At 55.7% G+C, this 11,207-nt stretch overlaps 1 protein-coding gene across 1 annotated transcript; it reads right to left on the bottom strand.

Annotated features, from left to right (window-relative positions):
* On the bottom strand, positions 1-11,207 carry FBXO45 (F-box protein 45; the record flags this gene model as incomplete). Its single annotated transcript, XM_061581933.1, has 5 exons — positions 11,150-11,207; positions 6,342-6,404; positions 4,186-4,448; positions 1,369-1,725; positions 1-156 (listed from the first exon to the last, which is right to left on the bottom strand). Coding segments are annotated over exons 3-5 (750 nt in total), but the record flags the coding sequence as incomplete, so codon positions are not given.

The raw sequence follows: 11,207 nt of genomic DNA on the forward strand, positions 1-11,207 counted from the left end.
CATGGAGACTTCGGTGTTGCCGTAGACGGCCGACACGGCGGGGAAGAGACGCGCCTTGGGCAGCGCGCGGAACGCCACGCCCAGGAACTCGTGGCCACGTTCAAACGCCAGCGTGCGCTCCTCCATGTCCAGCAGCACGCGCATGCGCTCGCCAATCTGAACGGCGGTGGCGGTGGTGCAGCGGGAAAATCGGTGTTGGTATTGGTGGCGTGTGTGCGTGTGTGTGCGTGTGTGTGCGTGTGTTTGTGTGCGTGTGTGCATGCGGGTTTGTGTGTGTGCGTGTGTGTGTGTGTGCGTATGCGTGTGTGTGCGTGTGCGTGTGTGTATGCGGGTTTGTGTGTGTGTGTGTGCGTGTGTGTATGCGTGTGTGTATGCGTGTGTGTGTGTGTGTGTATGTGGGTTTGTGTGTGTGTGTGTGCGTGTGTGTGTGCGTGTGTGTATGCGGGTTTGTGTGTGTGCGTGTGTGTGCGTGTGCGTGTCTGTATGCGGGTTTGTGTGTGTGTGTGTGCGTGTATGTATGCGGGTTTGTGTGTGTATGCGGGTTTGTGTGTGTGTGTGTGTGCGTGTGTGTATGCAGGTTTGTGTGTGTACGTGTGTGTGTGTGTATGCGGGTTTGTGTGTGTACGTGTGTGTGTGTGTATGCGGGTTTGTGTGTGTATGCGGGTTTGTGTGTGTGTGTGTGTGCGTGTGTGTATGCGGGTTTGTGTGTGTATGCGGGTTTGTGTGTGTGTGCGTGTGTGTATGCGGGTTTGTGTGTGTACGTGTGTGTGTGTGTGTATGCGGGTTTGTGTGTGTGTGTGCGTGTGTGTATGCGGGTTTGTGTGTGTACGTGTGTGTGTGTGTGTATGCGGGTTTGTGTGTGTATGCGGGTTTGTGTGTGTGTGTGTGTATGCGGGTTTGTGTGCGTGTGTGTGTGCGTGTGTGTATGCGGGTTTGTGTGTGTGTGTGCTTGGACGTTTGCACGCGGGGACACGTCATCAGCGCCAGCGGCAACACCAACACCGTCACCACCGTCACCACCACCACCGTCACCACCACCACCATCACCACCACCACCGTTACCTCCACCACCACCACCACCCCCTCCACCACCTCCACCGTCACCCCCACCACCGTCACCACCACCACCACCTCCACCAACACCACCTCCACCACCTCCACCATCACGCCACCACCACCGCCACCACCACGCCCCGCACCTGGTACTTGGGCGCGTTGTTGCACTGCGGGAAGCTCCCCGTGACCTCCACCACCACCACCACCACCCCAGTCACCACCACCACCACCACCACCACCGTCACCACCACCACCACCACCACCACCCCAGTCACCACCACCACCACCACCGTCACCACCACGCCACCGCACCTGGTACTTGGGCGCGTTGTTGCACTGCGGGAAGCTCCCGGTGACCTCCCCGCCGTGCAGGAGGCTGTTGTCCACCAGGTTCCAGCCCCAGCTCTCCACGTCGGATCCCAGCAGGGCCACGTAGCCCTGGCACTGCATGGGGGCGCGGCGCGTCGCCACGCCCACCACGGCCACCGTGCCCAGGGGCCCCTCCCACCACACCTCCCAGGCGTGGCGGCCCTCCGTGAAGCCGAGGCGGGCCCGCGCGCCGTCCGTGCTCTGAGCCACCGGGTTGCGGTGCAGCGTGAAGCCGCTGCGCTTGATGAAGACGTTGCGGGAGCAGTCGTCGGGGTTCCACGCGTGGCACAGCGAGCGCACCTGCGGGCGCGGGGTGGTGCGGCGGTGGTGAGTGGGTGTGTGGTGTGGTGAGTGTGGTGGGTGAGTGGGTGAGTGGGTGTGTGGGGGTGTGGGGGTGAGTGGGTGTGTGGGTGAGTGTGGTGGGGGTGAGTGGGTGTGGTGAGTGGGCGCGGGGTGGTGCGGCGGTGAGTGGGTGTGGTGGTGAGGTGTGGTGAGGTGTGGTGAGTGTGGTGGGTGAGTGGGGGTGAGTAGGTGAGTGGGTGAATGGGGGTGAGTGGGTGTGGTGGGGGTGGTGGGTGTGGTGAGTGGGGGTGAGTGGGGGTGGTGGGTGAGTGGGTGTGTGGGTGCGGGTGAGTGTGGTGGGTGTGGTGAGTGGGGGTGAGTGGGTGGGTGAGTGTGGTGGGTGAGTGTGGTGGGTGACTGTGGTGGGTGAGTGTGGTGGGTGAGTGTGGTGGGTGTGGTGAGTGGGTGAGTGTGGTGGGTGAGTGTGGTGGGTGAGTGAGTGGGTGGGTGAGTGAGTGGGTGTGTTGGTGAGTGGGTGTGTTGGTGAGTGGGTGAGTAGGTGTGGTGGGTGAGTGGTGAGTGTGGTGGGTGAGTGGGTGAGTGGGTGTGGTGGGTGAGTGGGTGTGTGGGTGGGGGTGAGTGTGGTAGTGAGTGGGTGAGTGGTGTGGTGGGTGAGTAAGTCAGTGGGTGGGTGGGTGAATGGGTGGGTGAGTGGGTGGGTGAGTGGGTGGGTTGGTGTGGTGGGTGAGTGAGAGGGTGGGTGGGTGGGTGAGTGAGTGAGTGAGTGGGTGGGTGGGTGAGTGGGTGGGTGAGTGGGTGGGTGGGTGGGTGAGTGAGTAAGTCAGTGGATGGGTGAGCGAGAGGGTGGGTGAGTGGATGGGTGGGTGAGTGGGTGGGTGAGTGGGTGAGTGGGTGGGTGAGTGGGTGGATAGGTGAGTGGGCATGCAGGTGAGTGGTGTGGGCATGTGTGTGGGTACACGTTTGGGTACGTGTATGCGTGTGTGTGATGTGTGTGTGATGTGTGTGTGATGTGTGTGTGTGTGTGATGTGTTTGATGTGTGTGTGATGTGTGTGATGTGTGTGATGTGTGTGTGTGATGTGTGTGTGATGTGTGTGTGATGTGTGTGTGATGTGTGTGGGATGTGTGTGTGATGTGTGTGGGATGTGTGTGTGATGTGTGTGTGATGTGTGTGGGATGTGTGTGTGATGTGTGTGATGTGTGATGTGTGTGTGTGTGATGTGTGTGATGTGTGTGGTGTGTGTGTGTGTGGTGTGTGTGATGTGTGTGATGTGTGTGTGTGATGTGTGTGATGCGTGTGTGTGATGCGTGTGTGTGATGCGTGTGTGTGGTGCGTGTGGTGTGATGCGTGTGGTGTGTGTGTGTGTGTGGTGTGTGTGATGTGTGTGGGATGTGTGTGTGTGTAATGTGTGTGTGTGTGATGTGTGTGGTGTGTGTGTGATGCGTGTGTGTGATGTGTGTGTGTGATGTGTGTGGGATGTGTGTGTGTGTGTAATGTGTGTGTGTGATGTGTGTGTGTGATGTGTGTGTGTGATGCGTGTGGTGTGTGTGTGTGTGGTGTGTGTGGTGTGTGTGATGTGTGTGTGTGATGCGTGTGGTGTGTGATGTGTGTGGGATGTGTGTGTGTGATGTGTGTGTGTGATGTGTGTGTGTGTAATGTGTGTGTGTGATGTGTGTGTGTGGTGTGTGTGATGTGTGTGTAATGTGTGTGTGTGATGTGTGTGTGTGATGTGTGTGGTGTGTGTGATGTGTGTGTAATGTGTGTGTGTGGTGTGTGTGTGATGCGTGTGTGTGGTGCGTGTGTGTGATGCGTGTGGTGTGTGTGTGTGTGTGGTGTGTGTGATGTGTGTGTGATGTGTGTGTGTGATGTGTGTGTGATGTGTGTGTGTGATGCGTGTGTGTGATGCGTGTGTGTGATGCGTGTGTGTGGTGCGTGTGGTGTGATGCGTGTGGTGTGTGTGTGTGTGTGGTGTGTGTGATGTGTGTGGGATGTGTGTGTGTGTAATGTGTGTGTGTGTGATGTGTGTGTGTGATGTGTGTGTGTGATGCGTGTGTGTGATGTGTGTGTGTGATGTGTGTGTGTGATGCGTGTGTGTGGTGCGTGTGTGTGATGTGTGTGTGTGATGCGTGCGTGTGGTGTGTGATGTGTGTGTGATGTGTGTGTGTAATGTGTGTGTAATGTGTGTGTGTGGTGTGTGTGTGATGCGTGTGTGTGGTGCGTGTGTGTGGTGCGTGTGTGTGATGTGTGTGTGTGATGTGTGTGTGTGATGTGTGTGTGTGTGTGGTGTGTGTGATGTGTGTGTAATGTGTGTGTGTGATGTGTGTGTGTGATGCGTGTGGTGTGTGTGTGTGTGTGGTGTGTGTGATGTGTGTGGAATGTGTGTGTGTGTGTAATGTGTGTGTGTAATGTGTGTGTGTGATGTGTGTGGTGTGGTCCTGTGGCCGCCCCCCCCCCCCACCTTGGCTTTGTAGGTGGGCACTGCCCGCAGGAGGTCCCCCTGCAGCGCGTCGTGGGGCAGCAGGCGTGCGCAGGCTGCCCGCCACACCTCGCTGCCCTCGTCCTCCAGGCAGCGCTGCCAGTGGCGGCACACGCGCGCACAGCGGCCCAGGTCGGCCAGCTCCACGAACGACAGGATGAGCTCGAGGACGCGCGGGGGCAGCCGGCCCGCGCCCCCCATCGCTCGCGGGCAGCCCATGGGGCGGTGGGGGGGTGAGGCGAGACCTGGGAGAGAGAGGAGAGGGGGGGCAGAGAGAGGAGAGGGGGGGCAGAGAGAGAGAGAGACTTGCCGATGAAACTAAACTATGTTGAAGTTCTTTGACGGTTCATTTGTGTCGATTTAAAAGATTTCGTGACTGCAGGGATTCATCTTCTTGGTTCTTTCAGTAAAGTCACGTAGAATGGAGATAATAAAATAATAAAAATAAGATATAATAAAATTATTCTCACGACGTTTCGGCCACAACGCAAGGTTCATTTGTGGTTTCAGTCGGGCAACCCATCCCATGCCACCTGGGTCTGCCCCGCGCCCCCCATCGCTAGCGGGCAGCCCATGGGACGGGGGTGGGGGCAAGACCTGGGAGAAAGAGGAGAGGGGGGCAGAGAGAGAGAGGTGGACTATGAAACTAAATATGTTGAAGTTCTTTGAGAGTTTTATTTGTGGTTTCAGTCAGGCAACCCATGCCACCTGGGTCTGTCCCGTGCCCCCCCATGGGGCGGTGCGGGGGGGGGGGGGGGCGGTGGGGCGAGACCTGGGAGAGAGAGGAGAGGGGGGGCGGAGAGAGAGACTTGCCGATGAAACTCAACTATGTTGAAGTTCACCATTGGAACCTCATTTGCCAGTAAAAAATATGATAATTGTTTTTTTACCTTTCTATCTGGCAACAAAACTGACACCTTTTTTTGTTTGCATTATGACTGCAGGTATTGTGGTCTACGCAAACATGACTCCTCATCTGGGTTCAATCCCTAGGTGTGGGTCTCTCTCTCTCAGGGGGTTCACAATGGCCGTGTCAAAGACACTGAGAGTCTGGGTTCAATTCCTTAGTGTGGGTCTCTCTCTCTCTCTCAGGGGGTTCATAATGGCCGTGTCAGAGACACTGAGAGCCTGGGTTCTAGCCCTAGGTGTGGGTCTCTCTCTCAGGGGGTTCATGATGGCCGTGTCAGGGACACTGGAGTCTGGGTTCAATCCCCAGGTGTGGGTCTCTCTCTCCCTGGAGGTTCATGATGGCCGTGTCAGAGACACTGAGAGCCTGGGTTCAATTCCTTAGTGTGGGTCTCTCTCTCTCTCTCAGGGGGTTCATAATGGCCGTGTCAGAGACACTGAGAGCCTGGGTTCTAGCCCTAGGTGTGGGTCTCTCTCTCAGGGGGTTCATGATGGCCGTGTCAGGGACACTGGAGTCTGGGTTCAATCCCCAGGTGTGGGTCTCTCTCTCCCTGGAGGTTCATGATGGCCGTGTCAGAGACACTGAGAGCCTGGGTTCAATTCCTTAGTGTGGGTCTCTCTCTCTCTCAGGGGGTTCATGATGGCCGTGTCAGGGACACTGGAGTCTGGGTTCAATCCCCAGGTGTGGGTCTCTCTCTCTCAGGGGGTTCATGATGGCCATGTCAGAGACACTGAGAGCCTGGGTTCTAGCCCTAGGTGTGGGTCTCTCTCTCAGGGGGTTCATGATGGCCGTGTCAGAGACACTGAGAGCCTGGGTTCTAGCCCTAGGTGTGGGTCTCTCTCTCTCAGGGGGTTCATGATGGCCGTGTCAGGGACACTGGAGTCTGGGTTCAATCCCCAGGTGTGGGTCTCTCTCTCCCTGGAGGTTCATGATGGCCGTGTCGGAGACAGTGGGGGGGTCGTGAGAGTGGAGACCTGGAAGTGAGTGAGTGAATGAATGAGTGCGTGAATGAGTGAGTGAGGTAGTGAGTGAGTGAATGAGTGAGTAAGTGAGTGAAAGAGTGAGTGAATGAGTGAGTGAATGAGTGGATGCGTGAGTGAGGAAGTGAGTGAGGGAATGAGTGAGTGAAAAAGTGAGTGAATGAGTGAGGGAGTGAGTGAGGGAGTGAGTGAAGGAGTGAGTGAATGAGTGAGTGAGTGAATGACTGATTTAATGAGTGAGTGATGGAGACCTTCACTGCACTGAGTGTCGGTCGGAGTCTCTCAGAGCCACACAACCGAGACACCACGGAGACCTGGGGAGACACGAAGACACCGATTCCTGTGTGAGTCTGTGGGTCTCTGTGTGAGTCTGTGGGTCTCTGTGTGAGTCTGTGGGTGTCTGCGTGAGTCTGTGGGTCTCTTTTGAGTCTATGGGTCTCTGTGTGAGTCTGTGGGTCTCTGTGTGAGTCTGTGGGTCTCTGTGTGAGTCTGTGGGTCTCTGTGTGAGTCTACAGGTCTCTGTGTAAGTCTATAAGTCTCTGTGTGAGTCTATGGGTCTCTGTGTGAGTCTATGGGTCTCTGTGTGAGTCTGTGGGTCTCTGTGTGAGTCTATGGGTCTCTGTGTGAGTCTATGGGTCTCTGTGTGAGTCTGTGGGTCTCTGTGTGAGTCTATGGGTCTCTGTGTGAGTCGATGGGTCTCTGTGCGAGTCTGTGGGTCTCTGTGTGAGTCTGTGGGTCTCTGTGTGAGTCTATGGGTCTCTGTGTGAGTCTGTGGGTCTCTGTGTGAGTCTATGGGTCTCTGTGTGAGTCGATGGGTCTCTGTGTGAGTCTGTGGGTCTCTGTGTGAGTCTGTGGGTCTCTGTGTGAGTCTGTGGGTCTCTGTGTGAGTCTGTGGGTCTCTGTGTGAGTCTGTGGGTCTCTGTGTGAGTATATGGGTCTCTGTGTGAGTCTATGGGTCTCTGTGTGAGTCTGTGGGTCTCTGTGTGGGTCTGTGGGTCTCTGTGTGAGTCTGTGGGTGTCTGTGTGAGTCTGTGGGTCTCTTTGTGAGTCTGTGGGTCTCTGTGTGAGTCTATGGGTCTCTGTGTGAGTCTATGGGTCTCTGTGTGAGTCTGTGGGTCTCTGTGTGAGTCTGTGGGTCTCTGTGTGAGTCTGTGGGTCTCTGTGTGAGTCTGTGGGTCTCTGCGTGAGTCTGTGGGTCTCTGTGTGAGGCTATGGGTCTTTGTGTGAGTATGTGTGTCTCTGTGTGAGGCTGTGGGTCTCTGTGTGAGTATGTGGGTCTCTGTGTGAGTCTGTGGGTCTCTGTGTGAGTCGATGGGTCTCTGTGCGAGTCTGTGGGTCTCTGTGTGAGTCTGTGGGTCTCTGTGTGAGTCTATGGGTCTCTGTGCGAGTCTGTGGGTCTCTGTGTGAGTCTATGGGTCTCTGTGCGAGTCTGTGGGTCTCTGTGTGAGTCTATGGGTCTCTGTGCGAGCCTGTGGGTCTCTGTGTGAGTCTATGGGTCTCTGTGCGACTCTGTGGGTCTCTGTGTGAGTCTATGGGTCTCTGTGCGAGTCTGTGGGTCTCTGTGTGAGTCTATGGGTCTCTGCGTGAGTCTGTGGGTCTTTGTGTGAGTCTGTGTGTCTCTGTGTGAGGCTGTGGGTCTCTGTGTGAGTCTGTGGGTCTCTGTGTGAGTCGATGGGTCTCTGTGCGAGTCTGTGGATCTCTGTGTGAGTCTGTGGGTCTCTGTGTGAGTCTATGGGTCTCTGTGCGAGTCTGTGGGTCTGTGTGAGTCTATGGGTCTCTGCGTGAGTCTGTGGGTCTTTGTGTGAGTCTGTGGGTCTCTGTGTGTGTCTGTGGGTGTCTGCGTGAGTCTGTGGGTCTCTTTTGAGTCTATGGGTCTCTGTGTGAGTCTGTGGGTCTCTGTGTGAGTCTGTGGGTCTCTGTGTGAGTATGTGGGTCTCTGTGTGAGTCTATGGGTCTCTGTGCGAGTCTGTGGGTCTCTGTGTGTGTCTGTGGGTGTCTGCGTGAGTCTGTGGGTCTCTTTTGAGTCTATGGGTCTTTGTGTGAGTCTGTGGGTCTCTGTGTGAGTCTGTGGGTCTCTGTGTGAGTCGATGGGTCTCTGTGCGAGTCTGTGGGTCTCTGTGTGAGTCTGTGGGTCTCTGTGTGAGTCTATGGGTCTCTGTGCGAGTCTGTGGGTCTCTGTGTGAGTCTATGGGTCTCTGTGCGAGTCTGTGGGTCTCTATGTGAGTCTATGGGTCTCTGTGCGAGTCTGTGGGTCTCTGTGTGAGTCTATGGGTCTCTGCGTGAGTCTGTGGGTCTTTGTGTGAGTCTGTGGGTCTCTGTGTGTGTCTGTGGGTGTCTGCGTGAGTCTGTGGGTCTCTTTTGAGTCTATGGGTCTCTGTGTGAGTCTATGGGTCTCTGTGTGAGTCTGTGGGTCTCTGTGTGAGTCTGTGGGTCTCTGTGTGAGTCTGTGGGTCTCTGTGTGAGTCTGTGGGTCTCTGCGTGAGTCTGTGGGTCTCTGTGTGAGGCTATGGGTCTTTGTGTGAGTATGTGTGTCTCTGTGTGAGGCTGTGGGTCTCTGTGTGAGTATGTGGGTCTCTGTGTGAGTCTGTGGGTCTCTGTGTGAGTCGATGGGTCTCTGTGCGAGTCTGTGGGTCTCTGTGTGAGTCTGTGGGTCTCTGCGTGAGTCTGTGGGTCTTTGTGTGAGTCTGTGTGTCTCTGTGTGAGGCTGTGGGTCTCTGTGTGAGTCTGTGGGTCTCTGTGTGAGTCGATGGGTCTCTGTGCGAGTCTGTGGGTCTCTGTGTGAGTCTATGGGTCTCTGCGTGAGTCTGTGGGTCTTTGTGTGAGTCGATGGGTCTCTGTGCGAGTCTGTGGGTCTGTGTGAGTCTATGGGTCTCTGCGTGAGTCTGTGGGTCTTTGTGTGAGTCTGTGGGTCTCTGTGTGTGTCTGTGGGTGTCTGCGTGAGTCTGTGGGTCTCTTTTGAGTCTATGGGTCTCTGTGTGAGTCTGTGGGTCTCTGTGTGAGTCTGTGGGTCTCTGTGTGAGTATGTGGGTCTCTGTGTGAGTCTATGGGTCTCTGTGCGAGTCTGTGGGTCTCTGTGTGTGTCTGTGGGTGTCTGCGTGAGTCTGTGGGTCTCTTTTGAGTCTATGGGTCTTTGTGTGAGTCTGTGGGTCTCTGTGTGAGTCTGTGGGTCTCTGTGTGAGTCGATGGGTCTCTGTGCGAGTCTGTGGGTCTCTGTGTGAGTCTGTGGGTCTCTGTGTGAGTCTATGGGTCTCTGTGCGAGTCTGTGGGTCTCTGTGTGAGTCTATGGGTCTCTGTGCGAGTCTGTGGGTCTCTATGTGAGTCTATGGGTCTCTGTGCGAGTCTGTGGGTCTCTGTGTGAGTCTATGGGTCTCTGCGTGAGTCTGTGGGTTTCTGTGTGAGTCTGTGGGTCTCTGTGTGTGTCTGTGGGTGTCTGCGTGAGTCTGTGGGTCTCTTTTGAGTCTATGGGTCTCTGTGTGAGTCTGTGGGTCTCTGTGTGAGTCTGTGGTCTCTGTGTGAGTATGTGGGTCTCTGTGTGAGTCTATGGGTCTCTGTGCGAGTCTGTGGGTCTCTGTGTGAGTCTGTGGGTCTCTGTGTGAGTCTATGGGTCTCTGTGTGAGTATATGGCTCTCTGTGTGACTCTGTGAGTCTCTGTGTGTGTCTGTGGGTGTCTGCGTGAGTCTGTGGGTCTCTTTTGAGTCTATGGGTCTTTGTGTGAGTCTGTGGGTCTCTGTGTGAGTCTGTGGGTCTCTGTGTGAGTATGTGGGTCTCTGAGTCTATGGGTCTCTATGTGAGTCTATGGGTTCTGTGTGTTTCTGTAAACATCATCAGCAGCATCATCATCATCATCACGATCAGCTCCAGCATCATCATCAGCAGCATCATCACCAGCAGCAGCATCATCAGCAGCAGCAGCATCATCATCATCATCAGCATTAGCAGCATCATCACCAGCAGCATCAGCATCATCATCATCAGTATCATCATCATCAGCAGCATCATCAGCATCATCATCAGCAGCATCAGCATCATCAGCAGCAGCATCAGCATCATCAGCAGCAGCAACATCATCAGCATCATCATCAGCAGCAACATCAGCATAATCATCAGCAGCAACATCATCATCAGCAGCAGCATCATCACCAGCATCATCATCATCCTTATCAGCAGCATCATCATCAGCAGCAGCATCATCATCAGCAGCATCATCATCAGCAGTATCATCAGCAGCAGCATCATCATCAGCAGTATCATCATCATCAGCAGCACCAACATGCTCCAGCAGCAGCCACCCGCGTCACATCGCAGCAGTCGCGAGAAGCGTCGGGAAAGCAGCAGCAGCGGCGGCAGCGGTGGCGTTGTAGCAGCAGCAGCAAGGGAGAAGCAAGGGAGAAGCAAGGGAGAAGCAAGGCAGGAGCAAGGGAGAAGCAAGGGAGAAGCAAGGGAGAAGCAAGGGAGAAGCAAGGGAGAAGCGAGGGAGAAGCAAGGCAGGAGCAAGGGAGAAGCGAGGGAGAAGCAAGGCAGGAGCAAAGGAGAAGCGAGGGAGAAGCAAGGGAGAAGCGAGGGAGAAGCAAGGGAGAAGCAAGGCAGGAGCAAGGGAGAAGCGAGGGAGAAGCAAAGGAGAAGCGAGGGAGAAGCAAGGGAGAAGCGAGGGAGAAGCAAGGGAGAAGCAAGGCAGGAGCAAGGGAGAAGCGAGGGAGAAGCAAGGGAGAAGCAAGGCAGGAGCAAGGGAGAAGCAAGGGAGAAGCAAGGGAGAAGCAAGGCAGGAGCAAGGGAGAAGCGAGAGAGACACGAGGCAGAGAGAAGGCAGCAGCGAGGAAGAAGCAAGGCAGGAGCAAGGGAGAAGCAAGGGAGAAGCAATGCGGGAGCAAGGGAGAAGCAAGGCAGGAGCAAGGCAGGAGCAAGGGAGAAGCAATGCGGGAGCAAGCGAGAAGCGAGCGAGACACGAGGCAGAGAGAAGGCAGCAGCGAGGAAGAAGCAAGGAAGAAGCAAGGAAGAAGCAATGCAGGAGCAAGGGAGAAGCGAGAGAGACACGAGGGAGGGTGGAGAAGGGGAGCGGCACCTGGGAACCTCAGACCGCTTCTTCCCGTGACTCCATCCCGGATTGACGTGGTGACGTC

This window comes from Lethenteron reissneri, unplaced genomic scaffold, assembly GCF_015708825.2.
Source record: "Lethenteron reissneri isolate LAM-NWPU_2019-01 unplaced genomic scaffold, ASM1570882v1 scaffold_1638, whole genome shotgun sequence".
Classification (NCBI taxonomy): Eukaryota; Metazoa; Chordata; class Hyperoartia; order Petromyzontiformes; family Petromyzontidae; genus Lethenteron; species Lethenteron reissneri.